A 19,157-nucleotide genomic window follows, 5' to 3' on the forward strand; every position below is an offset into this window, starting at 1 on the left:
ATGTTTAGATTATCCACGGGTAAGATCGTCGCAAAGATCTCGGCTTTCTCAAAGTCCGTCCAACATGAATCAGTTGATTCGACGGTCGCTTCGTGTGAAACGTCTAACGTTACGGTTCAGGAACAAACACTTGATAAAAGTCGTCAACGACCCCCGAGGACAAAAAGAGCGTTTGACACGTTTTAAAGAGATACAGAGATCGTCTCCGTTTCGTAATAGTCACTGCTCGTCGTCAGTTCTTGTCTTGGCTTACCAGGACAGGTGAGTGCTGCCTAAGGTAAGCGTCGTGATATTCGTCTAGCCGGCCACGTGACCATGATCACTTCATCCATATCTTCTCACCAACTCAATTCAATTCAACTCAACTCTCACTCGAGTTACATTGTTCAATCGTTTCACAAAGATCTCTTTCAGATTCATCTCACCAAACTCAATGCCATCGATCACATTGTGTCTCGCAACAATGACACCCTGACGGTCACTCGTGTGAACTATAGTAATATTATAAAGCCTAAGAGATTTGCTTATTCCCATCACAGCTTAATATTGTGCAAATAATACCATGCATGTCACTACTCAAGCCACCTCATCTCTTGTCTTTCAATCTCTAATTTGGCTGCCTCCCCGCTTTCTACAAATGTTGCCTCATTATTCTGACTTGGTCCCCCACTACTAAAGGGAGGCAGAAACCTTCTTATCGATTTAATGAGACCGCCAACATTCTCGATGAAGCCCACGATGCTTAGTTCACATAGGCCATTGGGCAGTCAAAGCAGAAATCGCATAGAGCGCATGAAACAGTAATTGTTTTGATATTTTGTTGATTAACACCATGGTCCCCTCCTCATACCAAGGCACCCCTTCTCCTGTTGCCGGGGCGTGTAAAATTATATACTTTGATCATAAAATTGCAAACTGCTTTGTCGGGCATCCTGGCCGGCGAAAGACTCCATCTATTGATTTGACAGTCTCCCAATGCATTGACTGAAAAGGTGGGGGGATAATAAAATGCTCGCTGACTTTTTTTACATGCTTCAATAAGCAAACGATGGCTCTGGCCGTCACTTTGTCCATCTCCTGGGGAGGCGTCCTGTTTGACCCTTTTTTGTCCATTCAAGCAAAGATAACCCAAGGATATGACAAAGAAAATGGCCGGTCATATTCAGCCCAAGCACCTCAGACTCCTTTCCACCTTTCTTATATAGTAGTGAGACAAAGGAAAGAAATTGATTGAGTGGTATGTGTATGGTATTGCTTCAAGCAGATTGCTGCGGCTGCGCTCGCCTGTGGTCTATAGGGGGTATTTGATACTCAAGGTATAAAAACGAAGAAGAGCAAACGGTTCAAAAAGTGAGAGATGGCGAAGAGGTAATAGTAATAATAATGTGCAGAAGGCGGCATAAAACTGCGGCCGGGTATTTGGTGAAAATGTTGAGTGCTGAATCGAAGGGAGGAATAAAGTATGTATAGTCAAGCCAGTTATGCCCAAAAATCAAACGGACCGCCCACGTTACAACAATGATAAAAAGATCAGAAAAGGGGTTGCATATCTCAACCCAAACACCCAAACACCATGACCATGCGAGTCGATATCAATAACTTTTTCGGCGCCACTGGACGTAATCGTAACAGTATGTCAAGACGAAACACTTAGAAGCGACTGCCAGCAGCCCAGATACTAGCGGCTGCTGATGCTGCCCACTCGCTTTCCTCATATGGTGGCGTGGGCCACTTATACTGGTTATCAGTCTTCTTGTTAAGATCCAGTGGCCTGGGGGTAACAGCCTCGTGACCATCGGCAAACAGGACTTGATTACCGTTGGCTGAGGGTGACGGCGTAGGGTATGGGTTCATCAACCCAATGTTGCTAGCCGACTGTCGAAGAGGCTTATTTTGGTTCTGCTCCATGCGCTTGACGGCCCGTTGAGTAGAAGTCAAAGCCTCGTCTAGAAGCTCGTCTTCCTCATCAGGAGCCTCATATTGATGTACGCCATGTGTCGCTTGGGCCCTCCTTGTTCGGCTAGAGATGGGCCCACCTCGAGCAGCACCGATCAGGTTGTCTACTGACCGGGCTTGGTGTTGAGGAAGCGAGTGATGTCGCTTGAGGGTGCTGGTAGGCGAGATCTGGTGACTGGGCGGAACGGGAGGTCGCGAATCGAGGTTGTTCTGAACATCTCGGAGGGCCTTGTCCAGGGATTCGTAGACCTCGGATTTAGGAATGGGAGCCTGTTGTTGCGATTGGTCAATAACCATGGACGACCGGTTGCTAGCCCAAGGGCCACATCCAACCTGGGCCTCCAGGTCGTCGTCATAGGCGGGTGAGACGGGGGTCTGATGTCGTCCCGAGAACCGCCGCGCACGCTTTCTGAGATGTGAAAAGAAGCTCTCCTTCTGTCCACTCGGAGGGGAGGCGAGGCCAGAATTCCCATTGAGTGCCCTTTCGGCCTGTTGCCGATGCATTTCTGTGTAGTTGTTTGTGCTTGAAGCGACAGAGAGCTGTCGGCCAAGTTTCTTGGTCTTCCCCTGGCCATGTCCATTAGCGTAAGAGTCGTCGTATGTGTTGTTGGCGCGGGCATTTACAGCATCAGGGATCGGCGAGATCGGTCGCGCAGTGGGAAGAATAGGCATGGGCGCTACGTTTGATGGGCCATTTGTCCAAGTGGTCCTCTTTCCGGCAGCTGGGCGAACCTTTGCAGTGGATGCCTCAACAGCCGATGAAGCATGTACAGGTGCGGGTCTGGGGGCAGTGGAATCCTTTGTCTGGGCCTGCATGGTAGCCAGGTCAGTGCTCTCAGAACGTCCGATGAGAGACTTGCGGAACCAAGATTGCTTCACAGATGTGGGTGTAGTAGTAGCAGCCTCCTTGCTGCTTCGGCTGAGGTCAGACTGTTTGCGTCCAAGAATTCGAGAAGCAGAAGACTTGGGTCGCATAGGATCAACGGCATCGGCAAAGTACTCGTGAGCAAGAGCCTGTGATGATGTTGGGCGGTTCTTGGGGTCCCACATTAAGCACCAAGTGACGAACTGGCTGAGGGAGGTCGGCCATTGGGGTGTTTGCAGAATGGTGTCCATAGCATGGGGAGCCATCTTGGGGAATGAGAAACCAAGCTTGCCAGCGAGTCTGGTTCCCTCACGCCAATCTCCTCCACCGACGCGGTTACCGGACTTGTTATACCAGTTACCAGGGCTGCCCATAATCTCACAAACTCGCCAAACTTGATCAACCTCATTTCCACCGGGAAACAAGGGCTTCAATGTAGCAATCTCAACAGCCATAGCACCAACAGCCCAGATATCGACGGGAGCGGAGTATTCTCCAGCTCGTAAAAGAACTTCGGGAGCACGGTACCATCTTGTTGATACGTAAGTAGTGTAGGGGAGCTTTGAGTGTGTCTCTCGGGCGAGACCGAAATCGGCTATTTTGACGGTGTATGTGGGTGGTGTTGAAGGAGGAGTAACGAGAGCTGAGTATCGGCGGAAGGTGTTGCCAGATTCATTGTGACTAGAAGTAGTGACTAGGATGTTTTCGGGCTTGATGTCGCGGTGGAAGAAGTGGTGAGAGTGAATGTGTTCGAGACCTTGCATGATCTGGAAAAGAATGCTCTTGACGCTGGCATTATCGAGACACTTGTGGTCGCGAGCCTTCATCAGTTGGTAGAGGTTGCCCTCCATGTACTCCATGGCGATATGGAGCTTCTTGGTGTAGGGGTCCAAGAAGATGTCGAGAGCGGGAACTAGGTGAGGATGTTGAGGGAGAGTGCGAAGGAAGACGACCTCGCGGAGCTCCAAACATGGTGCTAGCGACTCGAAGCTCTTCTTCATTGTCTTGATAGCGACCTGCAGAAATGGTTACGGGAGCTGTCACACAAGAGGGTGCACATCGTATTGACTTACCACTGTACCTCGGCGAGCAACGTTGGCACCAGCCGTCCGAACTCTACCAAGAACGACACTGCCAAAGCTTCCATCGCCAATCTCCTTCAATACTTCAAATCGATCCTCGAGGGCAAGCTGTTGACCAGAAACACCCCGATAGGTCAAGTCATTTTGAACAGTCATCATGTCGGTTGTGATCGAGGGGACTCTATTTCGGATGCAGTGTGACACGCGAATGAGTTGGGGTCCTGGGGTACGATTGTTATTCGGAGGGTCCCCGAATTGGACGGCAGCCAAGTGAATATACCTAATCGGATCCAAAAACAAGAAGCTCTCTCAAAGAGCTAGAAATCGTTTTACCGGAGCATTCAGATCGGACAAGTTGATTTTGGAAAACGGCGGCGAACGAGCGTGGGACCTGACGGTGGGTGGGTGTGGCAGCGAGTGTGTGCAATTGTATATAGCAATGTTGGTCCCTGAAGCAATTACTCGTGGTAGTAGTAGTAGCACTGTTAATCGGATTGAGGGGATGTGGCGGCAGTAAAGGTAACGAAGTTGATGATAGATGAGTGAATGGAACTGAACAATGGGAGGTCGAGAAAGAGGGGACGGGATGTAAGTGTTTAGAATTAATCGAGACGACGATGGATGAGAATAAACGTCAATCAAAGGAGATGAGATCTCGCCAGAGGGTCCAGGTTCCAGAAGAGCAAAAGGAGTGACTTGAAGTGAGGGTGATTGCAGAAGTGGATAGGGTCGATATTAACGAAAAGGAGAGCGAAAGAAAGCTCTTGACAAGGGCCAAGGGCCACGGGCCAGGGGGGGAGTGGCTTGAACTGAACTGAACTGAACTGAACTGAACCTGCCGATCGGGGCAGGATCCTCAGGCCACTAGCGAATACGTTAAGGTAAGGTAACCCAGTTGCTCTGCTCCCCAAAAGAGAGGCCCCAGCGAAGAGTTTCCCGCTCTACCTCTTAGTGTGATTAATGCGAAGGATGCTTGAATAATGACCCGGGGGGGTTATTGATTCAGCGATTGTTGCGCGACGTCAATAGATGTTGTTTATTGTCATTGCCATTATTGAATATGTCAGAAGAGGGGAAGAAGAAGAAAAGAGAGAGAGAACTGCAGGTGAGCTGAACATGGGGTGAGCCCTGACGTGGTTAAAGTCCAGGGAGACAAGATAGAGCGAACAACCAACCTATACTGAAGCAAGCAAGTTCCCCCCAGAAAAGCCCAAAAAAGACCAAAGCCAGAGTCAGTACCAGAGGCGTCGACAGGTGAGACACGAAGGGGGCGTGAGAAGAGACAGAGACCAAAAGATGTGGGCGTGTCGTGGTATCCGTCAACAGCCAAAGTGAGTGGAGTGCAGCGAAGCCGTGGAAAAAGAAGCAATGGAGACTTTGCTCTGTCCAGGATTCACCAACGGGAAAGGAGGTCAAGTCCAAGTACTTGCGAGCTGCAGGCGGGACCTTGCAGGAACCTTGCGCGCTGTAGAAAGGTGGCTGGGAAAAAAGGTATCCATGTCACCGGCCAACTGTAGATTTTGGGCCAGCACATGTCACTGTACGCCATCACGACTCTCTGTTCTCCACTTTAAAATGCGCCCCTGTCGAAGAAATGGAAAACCCAGCTCAACAGCGACACTTTCAGTTCAGGCTTTATTCGCCAAGATCCGGGTACGTACCCGTGCTCCGGTCAGGGCACTTACGCACCCCAGGCAGCCCTGAAAGAGACCTGACAGCGAGCACTGTGAGAGCCCGCACTGAGAGGAGAAAAGGCCCATGGCAGCGGGAGCAGACTGGGCTGGCGGGGAGCACACGGGAGTCCTTCAGAAGCTCTGGAGAGTGACCTGCTAACGAAGCCTTATGAACTTAGTTCGAGTCACGGCGCACTGGTGGTACCGGTACCTCATTTCGCGCTGATCTCAAGCTGCAAGTCAGAGTACAGTACTGACTCACAGCCATCCCATGCAGAAATAAGCATAAGCACGCTGTTCAACCTTGGTATTCTGCAAAAAGATGGGCAAAGGGAGGAAGAAACCCATCAGAGAGATTATCAGATCGGAGACAGCGACACGCGAAATTCCCAATCTCAGGATAAGATGTTAAACTGTCGTAGACAAGCGAAGAATGAAACTAGGATCCAAGAGCAACCGCACAAGATCCAATGGGTGTGCAAGGTTCTGAGAAATGGATCATTTGAAGACTTCCTAGGGAGGGTCAGAGGGAGTCAGAAGAGCACACCAAACGAACCTTAGGGTGTCTTTTTCATGGTGTCGTGTGGCCCTCTCAACTCTGGCTGCCCACTGGTATGGGCCAGAATGCCCGACGTGAAAAGTGGCAGACGGCGAATGACATGACACTACAGAGATCACGGGCGGTTTAGTCCTTTCATCTTGAACCCAGTCAGTCCCAGTCAGTCCCAGTCCAGTCGGCTCTTGGTCTTGGAAATAAGGGTCAGTCTACCGCGGTCCCAGATAAATGGAAACGACTCTCGTAACCTCGCTAGCACTGAAGAAAATGGATGACCGAACAATTGGGGACGAACGAAACCACAAGAAACGACCTAGGGCCACCGGGGGAAGCTCCCCTGGCCCCCCCTAGAAGCTTTCTAGGATTGGATTTTGCACCGGCGATGACGGCGTTGCAGACATCGACCATTTATTTGCCGACCTTGACTGGGAACTTTTTGTGCCTGAGGTGCTATCATAATCATAGTCAGTTCACTTACAATCACGGGGAACAAAGCGATGAGCATCCTAGTGTCCAAGGCCAATCTCAATCTCGTGGCGCGGCGGGACCTTTCAATGTTTTCCCGTGTTTTATTTCTTTTTTGGGGCATGGCTCTCCGAGCTGCAAATTGTCGCAATTTGTGACAGTAACCCCAAGGGCCCAAAGACGTTACCAACCGCGGCAGCAGATCACGATTGATAGGCCCTGGGAGATGAGCAATCCAGCCTGTCTTGTCACCCAGGACCACCGCTCTCATGCCTCGAACTCGAACAAAGATTAACGGCGCGGGCGAACAATTTATTGGTATCACAATGCTGTGTTTCCCCGCAGGCTGTAATTTGGCTTTCAATGAGCCAAGCAAAATGGTGAAATTGGCACACGGTTAGAACGCCAGACGCGTGGGTTTTGGAGCAGACGCATTTTCTTACTCGCTACACGCGCTTGCTCTGCCGCCTCAGCCTCGGCCGATTCTCGTGGCCTCGCGCCACAGCACCCTGGGTTGCATATCGAAGATTGGCCGTTGCACAACCGCAACTTATCTATCAATAGTTCAGATGAATGGCGCAGTCAAGCAGGTCTTTCCTGCAAGAACCTCCAACTCGTATCGAGCATCCAGGTTCATACCTAATCTCCAACTACTTAAGTGGCGCTCTTGCCAAATTCCATCCGTAAGAGCCTACAGAAGGCCCTCTCACGTCCTGGCGCTGTCTCGGGGTCGCATGAAATGGCCTCTGGGCTTTGCCCCTCGTTCATCCCCAAACCTTAGGTTTCTACCTCAGGGCCCTCGTGGGTTAATTGGTACGTGCGGGAGGCCGTCGTCCAACAGCCGGGGGGGCATTAATCAAACAGCCAGCCTAGCCTTGGGTGCTTTTCCTTCCGCTGGGACGTGCCCTGGGATTAATGCTCACAGGGGCCTGGAGGGCAAAAAGAAAAGGGGGAGGGGATAGGAGAGGGGAATATCGACGAGGGGCATTGTGACCGTTGAAGTGACGAAACACGCTGGGGAATCACTTAACACGCTTGGGAATGACAAAGGGCTTTGCTGAAGCTGTGACAAGAGGGTTAAGCAATGCAGCGTCAAGAGGTTGATGTGATGGAAACAAGGAACAGCTTTTTCCGAAACGTACAGGCCCTTGTCACACACGTGTACAAGTCCGTTGGTAGTGCGAATTATGCAGCGCCATTCAGGGCATAACTGGGCATAAGACGCCACCCGGGTTTTTAGCCGTTAGAGCTAAAGGTTCTGTTCTGTCCCATCTTTCAGCCTTTCACAGTCGATCATCTCAACTTGTGAGCCCTAAAGTGGTTCCTGGAAACCACTCCAGCCTCTGTTTGTGCATTATGATCGATACACATGGTGTCATTGTGCCTGATGAACGTGTAAGCAGGTTTGTTCAGTGGTTGTAACGTCATTTAGATACAAATATCATATATCAGAGGATGTCACTTACATCAGGGTAGTCCCGATCTATTGTCTGGCTGGCATAAGATCAGAGATTGTTCAGTATGCCGAGAAATGTTCGATCAAGGGTCTAAGAAGACTCGAGAATTTCATTATCCATGCGAGATTGATCCTTTCGCGAGCAAGATTGGGTGCTTCTTTTCTCAGTATCATGCTGATCCATCCCATCCCACCGGTCCTCGAGCCAACGTCCGGGGTGTGGGGCCGTCTGCCAGGGGCCAGCCGCCGGACCGTAAGTCGACAGGGCCCGGCCAATTTCACACTGGCCGTTAATTACCAAACATCCGCCTGCCAGGTACAGTGTAGTCCGTACGGGTTCTTTTTCATGCCTAATTGTGGGTCAGTGGCCCTTCCATTCGGTACTTTCCAGAAAGCTGCTGCAGGTACCAAACGTCCAGGTACTATGCTTCACTCCATCCATCCCCATTGTTTGAAACCCCTGGGCTACACCAAGAGTCGCACTCGTGAAAGCCAATCTTCTTCTGTGTCCATGTCCACGATTGCACCGTGCATTGCTAATTCCTACTCGGGGCACGTTTCCCGATCCTGGACTCGTCTGTCTGTCACGATGCTGCAGGATCGACCCAATGCAAAGGACACACGCCCGGGGAACGGAGATTGCCTGCAACAAATTTATAGGCGAGCTTGTCACGATGGTACCGTACGGTAGCATTTCCGGGTTCACCGGTGTTGTAGAATAGTCTAGCAGACCTTCTCGAAGGAAAGGTTATCCTGGCCCAACAGACTGGACGACCTAGGCGTCGATCCATCTCGCAGCGCAGTGCAGCGGTCGTGAATGATTGTCGTCCCCATTGATGTTCCCCTTCTATTTCCCTTCTCGTTGCTTTTTGATTATCTCACGCAGTGAACGGTAGATTGGATGCCTCCCTCGGTGTTGGTCTTGTTATCAATGCCGCGGCGTGAAACACGGCAAGTCTTCAGAGCCGTTGACTGACGATTGTACACCAGCCTCGAATCATGCAGCCGGTCATAATGGCCAAGTACATAGATAACGGTAGTTATCAAGATTAGGCCTTAATTGTCTCGAGGAGAGCAGGCGGGGTGAACTCTGATGCGATTGTCCCTGCATTCTCAACCCAGTCGATCATTCAATCAATCAAAGCTCTAGCTGGCGCGTCGCTTCGTAACCGGCTATGCGCTGTCACGACCCAAGGCTATGTATGCCCAGGAGTTCCCTGCGCGACACGTTTATCACTTGAGCGACCGAATGCACAGATGATAGATGATGCGAGTAAGCCGGTGCCTAAGATCTCTGACGGGCCCGTTCGCTCAGTTCCCAGCCCGACCATTTGAAGGGACCTCCGATGATGGCTGAGTTTGAAGGGATCATGATTTCTATTTCAGAGAAGACCCTGTGAACGACCTGCCGTGAGATATGGCCTCCATGATGGTCCTCAACGCCCAAGCGCGGCACGCACAGATGGAGGCTGGAGCAATGCATTTTTCTGAAACGAAGACTTGCTTTTGGGTCTGGCTTATGACCAGTACTGAGCTTTCAACATGCTGTGAGATCGAAATGTGCCTGAACGTGACGTGCCGTGCCGTATCTGAAAACTGTGCCTCGATCCCATCGATTTAGCTCCAACATTGTCGTCATTATGCCGTTTCTTTTCCAACAACCTACCATTGAGTTGGAAGAGTGTGCCTGTACCTGTTTGAGTAGCTCGGCTCACATCATCAGCCATGAAACCTTTGCTACCATCTCTTCTCTGCAGTGCTGACTCTGCCCTGTCTGTTGATCAAATCAATTGGCTGAAGATCGTGATCAAGCCTGCGCCACAAGAGTAATGCCTGCACCATTATTCGTATTTCCAGCCCTCGTCTATTCTGGTCTCAATGCCTCACTTTCGCTTTTCCTGCCACCTCTTTCGCTTCTCAAAGGCCTGGCCAGCCTTGAGATCAACTGACCTAACGTTTTTCATCAATTAACATTTGTGGAGTGCAGGCGCCAAAGGGTTCTTCCCGATGGGACGCCCCGTGCTGCTCCACCAGTGCCTCGAGCCCGTTGGTCTTCTCTAGCGTGTGCACTATCAACAGTAAAGTGAACTCAGAAGGTCCGAGAATCTAGGAACGGTGTATGAGTTATTAGCTTTTGGTGATCGGCATCGTCTGAGAAAAATCGTCGGTTACCAAAAAGCAAATTCTCAACAGCGGTTCCGGCATTGGAAAGGGGCCTGTGATCCTGAGGTTGAGACTCAAAGCTCGGCTGTAGAGCAGTTATGGACCCATGCTCCGTCACCGCATTGTCGGGTTCACTTTTGACGTGTTCCCCTTGTCCTGAGTGACCATGACCGACTGAGCCTTGCGTTTTTCTTGATGATCCGCCAACCGGGACCTGAGCTGGCAGTTCCGTATTGGCCGGGTTTAATGCATGCTTTTCCTTTGCGTGGAATTGGACGAATGTGGCGATATCTGTCCATCCCGAGAGCTATCGTAGTCGATCTTAGCCCGCTTGGGTTGACTGTCACAGCGGCATCACTCATGGTGAAGTCATTGATCAGTGGTGTTACTGACACGACCATTGGACACGAAGCGCGTTGTCTTGTCGATCTATTTTGTTTTTTTTTTCATACTGTATCCAGGACCCAGTGATGCTCATCGCAACCGATGCTCGCTCGGTGGACCGACAACAGCTTATCGTGGAGCACGGATTCAGGGACCAGCTGTTTGTAACGGGCAGGTTATTTCCAGAGCACCGGTCTCTCTCGGAGGTCTTGCTACCAGTCTTGTTTCAATGAAGCGCGCCAACTTCTTGTTTTCTCATGGCTCAGAGCTTGTCACGCCGTTTTGAACATCTAACTTCAGCCCCAGTGCTGAGGCTTGCACAAGCGCGAGTCAAAAGGTTGCCTACCCCAGATCCTTTGGCCAAGACGAGTATCGTCCACATGGGATCGACCTGATCTGGAAGACCGCCAACCTGTATCGGTAAGGGCGTCTTTTTGTAGTCTAGGCCTGACCTTGTCGCCTCTCTGGAACGAGTCTATCGATGGTGGGTTTGAGAAGATGGATGAAGCCTGCCACCGTAGATGGGTCGTTCGCCAAGCTTAACCTGACGATGGATACCAGTTTCTACCGTAGACACGCCGTTAGCAACGAATAGTCAATGGATATCTCAGTAGCTTGACACGTCCGTTGAGATCACTGCAGCAACATGGCATGACCCCAGCATGTTGAGAGACTGATGCTTGCTTGTCGGCTGGCGCGGTCACTTGCATGCTCCCGTCCAGCCACGCGATGAAGGCCAATAGCTTCTCGCAAGTTGCAGGGTAGATGCAGAATTATCTTGCCATAAACTGACAGGTACTGCAGTCAGTCCTTTTTGCAGTTTTCTAAATACCTGCAGTGAGTACGATTACGCTCGGATGCCGAGATGGTTATGCCAATCATACAGCGCGGTACATTCGTTGACCTGAGCATCTCTAGCCATCGAAGATGCACACAGTCCGCAGACAACGCACAGCCTTATCGTGATCGGCGTAACTGTAAATCGACAAGCTCATGGACAATGCCAGCTGATCGTCTGGGGTTTGGGCAGCGAGCTAACTTAACGCTATGGACGGTTCCGCTTGAGCGGTGAAGCCTTCATTCGATTTTCTGTAGGGTAGATGGCGGTGAAAATGTCGGAAGCGACTGGGCATCGTGTTAGCCCTGTCTTTGTCACTGAAATAGGAAGCTTGGATAAAGAACTTGACATGCATGGTGATTAGTTACTGGGGACAATTTGATCGATGTCGATGAGATGAAAGAGGGTGTAGGGTGTAATTAGGACGATGATTCCCATGTGGCAGATGAACATTGCTTGTGGGCCAGTGTTGAGCCTCATCCACCTTAGACTTCCTAAACTGTTAACAATTTACGTTCATACAAGTTCATTTATTGATTTTCGTGAATATGATATGTGACACATGTATCAGAACTATATTTGATGTGACTGTAACTGCAACTCAGATATGTATGCTCTCAGTATTGATCTGTCAGTGCATGGACTGTTAAGGGGGTTGATGGCCGCGGGATGCTGCACATCAACACCAACAAAGAAATTGCAAAACGTTGCCTCTTTAAGTGGCTTACGCCAATGAAGCGACCATCTAATCTGAGTTGTGAGCAGTAGTGATTTTCAATAACTTGTTCTATATGATATGGGCTCCATCCTCATGGCAAACATCATCGATGATGTATACAGCATGGGTTGTTTGATATGATGTTGCTGAACCAGCTGCAGCAACTCACTTACTCAAATACACAGCAAAATATTCGAAAGGATGATTTTACCTCTTCTGCTTCTCTTACCTTCTCCTTACTTACTTCCAACTATACAGGAGGTTATCTACCTAGGTAGTTGTTCAACTTCACCTAACAGTAGTTTCAACACTTAGACCCCTATAACAGGCCGACACAACAGTGGTTAAAAACAGAAAAGGTTTGTACTCAAAGGGAGGAAGTGCAAGGTATACTTGATAAGAATTGCCCAGTCAAAATGTAGACTTGCGAGACTTGAAAGTGCGTGCTTCAGGTTGTAGTATCAACCTGAGGCAGGAAGAGCAAACAGGCACTCCCCAAACACTGCCACTACCCGCCTGCAAGCTATTGTTCATTATTGATAACTGAGGAGAGTGATTCACTGCCACTGAAGCCGCTGCGAGAGCCTCCACTACCAATAAATATCTCCTAAGCGCACGAGCCTCGCACCTTCCTTCCTCCTCATCACTCAACCCTCAACAATATCGGATCTCTTACTTTGATCCGACATCAGCCTTACAAAAGGGTCCCTTATTCTACTATTTCATTTGTTTTCAACACCAGCAACTGAGGTTGCTGAATTCGCCGAGTGTCAGTTTGTTATTTGCTGACCTGAAGCAGTCAACAGGAGCGCATACAACCCAAACATCCTTCTAACACTCTTCTATCATTTCCCCACTCGCAGCTGAAATCATCCGCAAACACAGAAGACATCTCATCTGCACTGGGACCTCAAGTTGAATCTTCTTCTATTACCTCCTTTCACGAATCGCCATGCCCAGCAACGACAACAAAGGAGGCTACAAGCCGTGAGTTTGTCCATCAACATCAGAATTAAACAAAGCTAAAAGAAGTTATATATAGTAAAGCCTACGAGGCTGCGCCAACTCAGTAACATCAACCCTTATCCTGTATGTCTTCGTGCTTGACTTGCTAATCTCGCCAGGTTTCGTTGCGCTTCAGGTAACGAGTGGAAGCCCTTGAACATGTTCTCCAAGGCCCAACAGAGGAACACCCGCTTCTTGATAGACTCCGGTAGAAAGGTTGATCCTGAAAACACCGGAATGATCTGCAAGGAACATAACTCAACTCCCGCTTTGGAGCATGGGTGCGTCGGCTGCGACCGAACACTCCCATATGATGCCTTCTCCCTGAACCAGCGCAGACTTGAGGATTGGGTAAGGACTTTTCTGAGCTGTGGTGTCAATATCTAGCTAACGTGAAACAGCGATGTCTTCAATGTGTCGCATGGGATACAGTCGCAGAGCCCTCAGTGGTTCCGATCCCCAAAGCTACGGGTCATGTCTCCGTAGAGGAAGAAGAGATGATGAGTCAAGGTTACCTTGCGCCTGTCGAGGTTGCCCAGTTCTTCGATGAAGATGATCTCCCTGGAGTAAGCAATAGACATAAGGAGATCGAACGGAATCAATAACATCAGACAGGCACCTATCACTTCACCTGAGTCACTTGGCTTAGACCCAAACAACGAAGACGACAACAAAGTCTTCAACGAAGTCGTCCGAGGCTCATCCCAGACGATTCACTCTTCTACGACTCGAAATTTCGCGTCCACGACATCCAGTGTTGCTGGCGATAACATGTCAACAACTTCTAGCCGTGCTACACTCCCCCCTCATCTCCAGAGACTGCTGCCAGAGCGTCTCGCAAGCCTGTCTATTGACGAAGACTCTGTATCCTCGAGCTCAAAGGTTGTTCTTCCGCAAGTGTCTCAAATGGCAAGCGATTTCCCTCCCCACCTTCGCGGCCTGAAAATAGCCCAGCGAGCTGCCACCTCAAGCACCACCGGTAGTGTTTCGACTGCAACAACTCTCCGCAAGGACCAGGAGGAGGCGGCTGCCGCCCGCAAGATCACCTTCAACGCTTGGGACCCTATGGGCCAGAGGCACACTGCGTCCAAGAACCCCACCGTCATGTCCAGCTCGGCATCCGAAGTATCAACTACCGAAGAAAGCGACCAGGGTGCTAAGATCGCAGACGGCTGGGACGACATCCCTCCTATGAAGGAGGCCTCAACCCGACGTGAGGACAAGTGGGGGAACGGAAAGCAAGTAAGTATACTGAATCAATAAGGCTTTGATCTCAGACTAACACTTGATACAGAACCGTATCTCACAAGCCGATCTCAGAAGGCAGCAACAGGCCAACTTCCACACCAACAACAAGTGGAAGAAGATAAACGATGTAGGTGCACTCATGGCAAGCAATGACTTATTATCTGACTCTTTCTTTAGCGCTACTTCACTCAGCCTAACATCATGGACCAAGCTGAGGACTCACCCGGGCGCCAGCGATCCGGCCACTCCATGCAGAGTCGCAACATGTTTGACGCCCTGAGCAACTAGAAGAAGGCCGTTATGCAGCACAACCCAGATTTGTTTCTTTGACTGAGACCTCCGACTAGTCTCTTTAGTCTCTTTCTTTTTTTTTTTTTGTCTTGTTTTTGCGATCGCCATGGGATAGGGGAAATGGTTGCTTTATTCGCCCTCACAACAGCTCAGACTTGAGCCATTTCGTTGAATGAGAGGCATGATGGAAATGGAAGTGGACGGAAACGATTGAGGCTAGCAACCCCCTGCCCAAGAACTGGTAGAAAAGCTTAGTGAATTGACTTGTGTTGCATTACCTACGTTGAATCTCATGTGTTGTCACGTCAGAAAGTTGAGGAATCCTTTTCAGCATGGAATCAGATGGTACTTATCCCGACCACAGTTATAGGAGTCGCTGCAAAATCGAGTAACCAGAAAAACAAAGTGCAAATGATATTTCCTACCCATGACCGAGACTCCCGTAGAAGTATTTTTGTTCCATATACATGCTTGCATGTCCTGTCAACAAGACAGCCTCCCATAATATCGATCGTCACCATCTTCTTCTTCCCCCTCATACCCACCCAATGCATCATACAATGTGCCCTCATCGCTGGATAAAACGATGTTCCTCTTCCTCCCATCTGTAAGTGGGAGGGATCTTTACCTAGAATATAATGATAACCAAACGTAGCTCGAATGGTGTTTATTGTCCAAACATGCGTGCAACGGCACGCTTTGTAAGACTGTAGAGATTCCCAACATTGGTTTTTAGACTGGCCTCCATGGAGAGCGGTCCCTCGGGTTGTGTGAACCACATGGTGCGATGTTCTGGTGTAGTAGGATCTTCGTCCCTCGAATCGACTAGTCTCTTTCCTCCTCTTTCGAATATCCAAGTGAGCTGTGCGTTCCTATTGGCGTGGTATAGCTGCGGGCATATCGTGGACGGCCTCGTAATCGTCATCGTCTGATCCTTCTTGTTGCTCTTCCTCTTATTGTTTCTTGTAGTAGTTGCTGATATAGTAGTATCACGATATATTTTCGTCTGTGTTTTGCTCCGGCGCACGGATCTCCCGCGGGCGACGATAATTCCCTTTTTGTAAGAAAAAAACCCATTAGACTTCCTGTGGACTGGTATAGTTGCTTCGTGGTGGCGCGTTGACCACCGCCTCGGCATCGCCCACCTGTTTCCGTTCCGATATCTCGCGGCTTCGGCCTTGTAGTCGTTTGCGAAGAACCCAGGGGGGAACCTGTAGGTTCTGTGCGCCGGCGCTATGTAATTGCTATTGCAGAGGTTCGGAGGATGATGAAAGACGGTTCAGGTGGAGGTAGACATCGGTGCCGTATCTGTGAAAGAAATGTTAGTGACGGATTTGTTCATAATCGGAATAGGCGTGTTTGTTCAGGCGGGTTAGAAGTATGTTTGTTTAACACTTACCCTTCCATACTGATGAGTTTCAAGTCACCGCCGAAGTAGCGCGCGTATAAACGTGAGATGGGTAAACCATATCCAAAACCAGCCATCGGGGCCTTGAAGTCGCTCTTATCGAAATCAGGATCTAAGCTTGGTGTGCGATCGACAGTGGTGTACATGTAAGTCCAAACGAGAGGGATAGCGCTTCGAGGGATACCACCGCCTTCGTCAGAGATTTTGATGGTGATATCTTCCTTGCCTTCGGCAACAATAACCTTTGTAACGGGGAAAGCTTGCTTCTCCATACCATGGGTTTCGACAACGGCGCGCAGAGAGTTCTTAAGGGTCTCGAAGAGCATGTGCGACAGATGACCGGGAACGTACATAAAGTTCAGGTTGGGGTTGCAAACGAGTTGGACCTTGGGAGCTTCGAAAAGACCATAGTGATCCTCACAGACAAATCGGGCGTTCTCAATGGCTTCCTGGGCGAGATCTTGGACATTGGTCTTGGTACAAATAATACCGACATAAGTGGGGTCGCGATGATGGCTCTGGTCTGTCAATGCGATGTGCTGGCCGATAAGCATGCGGATACCGATACGGGACATGTAGAAGCGGTCGAGGAAGGACTGGATGGTGCTGTCAATCTGCATGCGCTGGCGACGGCGCTTGTATTCGAGGATGCCTTGAGCCATTGTGGTAACGACGCCATCGTGACGGCGCTTGATGTGGTGCAGAGTCTGAGCGAAACGTTGGTTGTACAGGTGAAGATCGGCGGGCCAGTCGCTTGAGTCGTCAACAATAGCAAAGTACCGGCGCGCAGAGGCCTTGGCTTTGCCATTGTCGTTCTGAAGACCACCCCAACCGTCGGCTTCGCCCTCGTCGATAGAGGGATTAGGGGTTGCGGCAGGAAGGCGGAAAGCATTGCGACCGATAGCTTTGCTAGGTTTCATGAGGCGGTTTCGGATATCCGAGGGTAACTGTGGCCGAGGTAGCTGTGTGATTTCCTACCGGTCGAGTTAATACTGCGGGTTTTGGCAATTGACTTCAATGACGCATACCTCGAACGATTGGGCGTACCAATCTTTGACTTTAATGACAGAGGGCATCTCATTAAGGCCATCTGGGAGCTCGTCGAGCTCTTGCACGCGATGAGCTAGACGGATTGGAAGCTCCTCGGCTAAGAACTGAGAAGCTCGGAATAGGGTTCCTTTCGCAGCCCAAAGTCAATAACTGTGCTCAATGGACACGTGAATGAACAAAAACATACCGACTGAGGGTTTCTCGCCAAACTGGACCATCTGGCGCAAGCTGACACCAGTGGCGGGAAACCGAGCATAGTGACGGATAGTATCCATCAGACGCTCTGAAGCTTTCCACGACATGATGGGCAACCGTGGGTCGAATCAGAGAGCAAAAAAAGGTGAGAGACTAGAGCGTGACGATGCCGTAGAAAGAGAAATCGGACTCGGAGGCAGGCTCGGACGGACGGAGGGAGAGACCGGGTTCCCGCTGCGGAAGAGCGTCCGAGGAAGTTGAAAGGTCGGAGGATAAGCTCACGGCGTCGTCATTGAAGAGTCAAGACGAGAGAAGTCGAGCGACTGTATCGTCCGAGAGAATTGGCGAGTGAGGAAAAGAAAGAAAGGACGATGTGAGTCGAGGATAAGATATGGAGAGTGGAAGAGCAGAGCAGAGTAGAGTATCAATGATGGTGGCCCCGCGAATGGAACGAGAGGCGTGCAAATAGCGGGAGAAGCCGAGGCAGTGGCCGGAGAGTGGAGGTACGTAGATGCTATTCGTCGGTTGGTCTCTATCTTGTGCCTTCAACGACGGAGAATTTAAAAAACAATGCTATTACAGTGTCGCGTGAGACAAACCAGACGCGCACATGAAAATGGAACAACTCGGAGGAGAGTTTAGAAAAGAGACGAGCCAAGGTGGAAGAAGACGGAAGTGCTCGGACGGAACTGAATGAGCACCTAATGATGATTCCGGGGGGACCATTTCCTTCTTCACTTTAAAAACGTCATTCTAGTGGAGGAACTGTCCAATTGCTGCTATTGTAAACTGAGCCTGCACGGTTGCAAGTGGGATCAAGTATGGGGAAGTATTTCTCTAGACCAGAGGGGTAAATGGCACATGATGGAGAAGCTGCATCACATTCACGGAGACATGGAGCAACTTTTACATGCTCAAGCTTAAGACTACGGTCCAGGGGGGTTGAAAGAGTAAATCAAACATCCATTGAGTTTAATAGTCATGAATTTTCCTCAGCAAATATTCGTATCATGACTTTAAACCAGCAATTTCCAAGTGAAGCCTGTCATTTACACTTCCCCTCATCACCGCCGGTCTCCGAGCTTTAATATCGGGGTACGGACCTCTCAGCTCGGCGAAGCCCCGGGGAAGGTCAGGCCACGGAAATGGACTCGCATATAAAACAACAGACCACTCTGCTAGACTTTTCAATGGACTGTAGGGTTACGGCTATACTTTTGAGAGAGAAGGGCGTAAGACCTCGGCCTAGACCTTGGTTATGTGCTCCAAGCGGTGGTGCTACGGTAGATGTGCCAAAGCTCAGCTCTCGAAGCAAGGGTCTTTCATTCGATTAGAGTCCTACAGATTCCGAATTTGAAAAGTCTGTAGAATCGCATATGGCGGTTATTATGACATGTTATACTGGGTGTTCATACGTCAATCCTGATCTGACACCGCTTGGATCAGTATCACGAGGATCTTTGTTGCATTACATAGCCCCTGCCGGAGGAAACAAGCAAGTCCACGGGTAGAATCTCGATTCAATGCATTATCTTCTCATCTTGGTTACCTTGACTGCAAAGAAGAGCAGCTTCCCCAGACTTTGAACCCAACTTGGTCTGGGGAGATCGCTCTCGAGTCAAACTAACTACCCCACACCTCAGCACAGGCACGCACATCATTGAACATAGGCCTGGACAGGGAGTGCCTGACTAGATGAGGGTTATCGAGTCCTTATATAGAGCCTCTACATGATCAAGCCAGTGTTGTTTTGATGTTTGTGAAGACTTATAGTTCATGCATGCGCTTTCATGTGCTTCCACGA

The 19,157-nt window shown here is 49.9% G+C and overlaps 5 protein-coding genes across 10 annotated transcripts; 3 read left to right on the plus strand and 2 right to left on the minus strand.

Moving 5' to 3' along the window:
* Positions 1–419: 419 nt before the first annotated feature.
* On the minus strand, positions 420–6,491 carry FOXG_13813 (CMGC/RCK/MAK protein kinase). Of its 4 annotated transcripts, XM_018393829.1 has the most exons (5): positions 6,133–6,491; positions 4,184–6,089; positions 3,895–4,124; positions 2,581–3,837; positions 423–2,523 (listed from the first exon to the last, which is right to left on the minus strand). In XM_018393829.1, the coding sequence occupies exons 3-5, from the start codon at positions 4,060–4,062 to the stop codon at positions 1,651–1,653; spliced, it is 2,298 nt and encodes a 765-aa protein (XP_018253180.1). In that variant the 5' UTR covers positions 4,063–4,124; positions 4,184–6,089; positions 6,133–6,491; the 3' UTR covers positions 423–1,650. The 4 variants fall into 4 exon arrangements, with proteins under 4 accessions (XP_018253178.1, XP_018253179.1, XP_018253177.1 ...); XM_018393827.1 differs by having other exon boundaries at positions 420–3,837; XM_018393828.1 differs by having other exon boundaries at positions 420–2,523; positions 3,895–6,089.
* Positions 5,498–6,137, plus strand: FOXG_13814 (uncharacterized protein; the record flags this gene model as incomplete). Its single annotated transcript, XM_018393830.1, has 2 exons — positions 5,498–5,556; positions 5,756–6,137. The coding sequence occupies 2 exons, from the start codon at positions 5,498–5,500 to the stop codon at positions 6,135–6,137; spliced, it is 441 nt and encodes a 146-aa protein (XP_018253181.1).
* On the plus strand, positions 6,220–8,054 carry FOXG_21263 (uncharacterized protein). The gene has a single exon (XM_018401585.1). It carries the CDS (start codon positions 6,404–6,406, stop codon positions 6,890–6,892), a length of 489 nt encoding a protein of 162 aa, XP_018253182.1. The 5' UTR covers positions 6,220–6,403; the 3' UTR covers positions 6,893–8,054.
* A 4,757-nt stretch (positions 8,055–12,811) lies between these two features.
* On the plus strand, positions 12,812–14,697 carry FOXG_21264 (uncharacterized protein; the record flags this gene model as incomplete). Its single annotated transcript, XM_018401586.1, has 7 exons — positions 12,812–13,143; positions 13,199–13,225; positions 13,281–13,512; positions 13,563–13,727; positions 13,777–14,403; positions 14,456–14,536; positions 14,587–14,697. The coding sequence occupies exons 1-7, from the start codon at positions 13,109–13,111 to the stop codon at positions 14,695–14,697; spliced, it is 1,278 nt and encodes a 425-aa protein (XP_018253183.1). The 5' UTR covers positions 12,812–13,108.
* A 150-nt stretch (positions 14,698–14,847) lies between these two features.
* On the minus strand, positions 14,848–18,378 carry FOXG_13817 (pyruvate dehydrogenase kinase). 3 transcript variants are annotated; one of them, XM_018393832.1, is made up of 5 exons: positions 17,346–18,189; positions 17,137–17,285; positions 16,100–17,082; positions 15,846–16,008; positions 14,894–15,754 (listed from the first exon to the last, which is right to left on the minus strand). In XM_018393832.1, the coding sequence occupies exons 1-4, from the start codon at positions 17,458–17,460 to the stop codon at positions 15,945–15,947; spliced, it is 1,311 nt and encodes a 436-aa protein (XP_018253185.1). In that variant the 5' UTR covers positions 17,461–18,189; the 3' UTR covers positions 14,894–15,754; positions 15,846–15,944. The 3 variants fall into 3 exon arrangements, with proteins under 3 accessions (XP_018253184.1, XP_018253186.1, XP_018253185.1); XM_018393831.1 differs by having other exon boundaries at positions 14,848–16,008; positions 17,346–18,378; XM_018393833.1 differs by having other exon boundaries at positions 14,848–17,082.
* Positions 18,379–19,157: the final 779 nt, after the last annotated feature.

Source organism: Fusarium oxysporum, chromosome 10, assembly GCF_000149955.1.
Source record: "Fusarium oxysporum f. sp. lycopersici 4287 chromosome 10, whole genome shotgun sequence".
Lineage (NCBI taxonomy): Eukaryota > Fungi > Ascomycota > Sordariomycetes > Hypocreales > Nectriaceae > Fusarium > Fusarium oxysporum.

Bases quoted from the DNA above. Each gene is read 5' to 3' on its own strand.
- FOXG_13813 (XM_018393827.1), bottom strand. From the start codon at position 4,062: ATGATGACTGTTCAAAATGACTTGACCTATCGGGGTGTTTCTGGTCAA. The intron at 3,838-3,894 runs GTAAGTCAATAC...CCATTTCTGCAG, and splicing joins TTGCTCGCCGAGGTACAGTG to GTCGCTATCAAGACAATGAA.
- FOXG_21263 (XM_018401585.1), top strand. From the start codon at position 6,404: ATGACCGAACAATTGGGGACGAACGAAACCACAAGAAACGACCTAGGG.
- FOXG_13817 (XM_018393831.1), bottom strand. From the start codon at position 17,460: ATGTCGTGGAAAGCTTCAGAGCGTCTGATGGATACTATCCGTCACTAT. The intron at 17,083-17,136 runs GTATGCGTCATT...CTCGACCGGTAG, and splicing joins GGTACGCCCAATCGTTCGAG to GAAATCACACAGCTACCTCG. The intron at 16,009-16,099 runs GTAAGTGTTAAA...TTTCTTTCACAG, and splicing joins AAACTCATCAGTATGGAAGG to ATACGGCACCGATGTCTACC.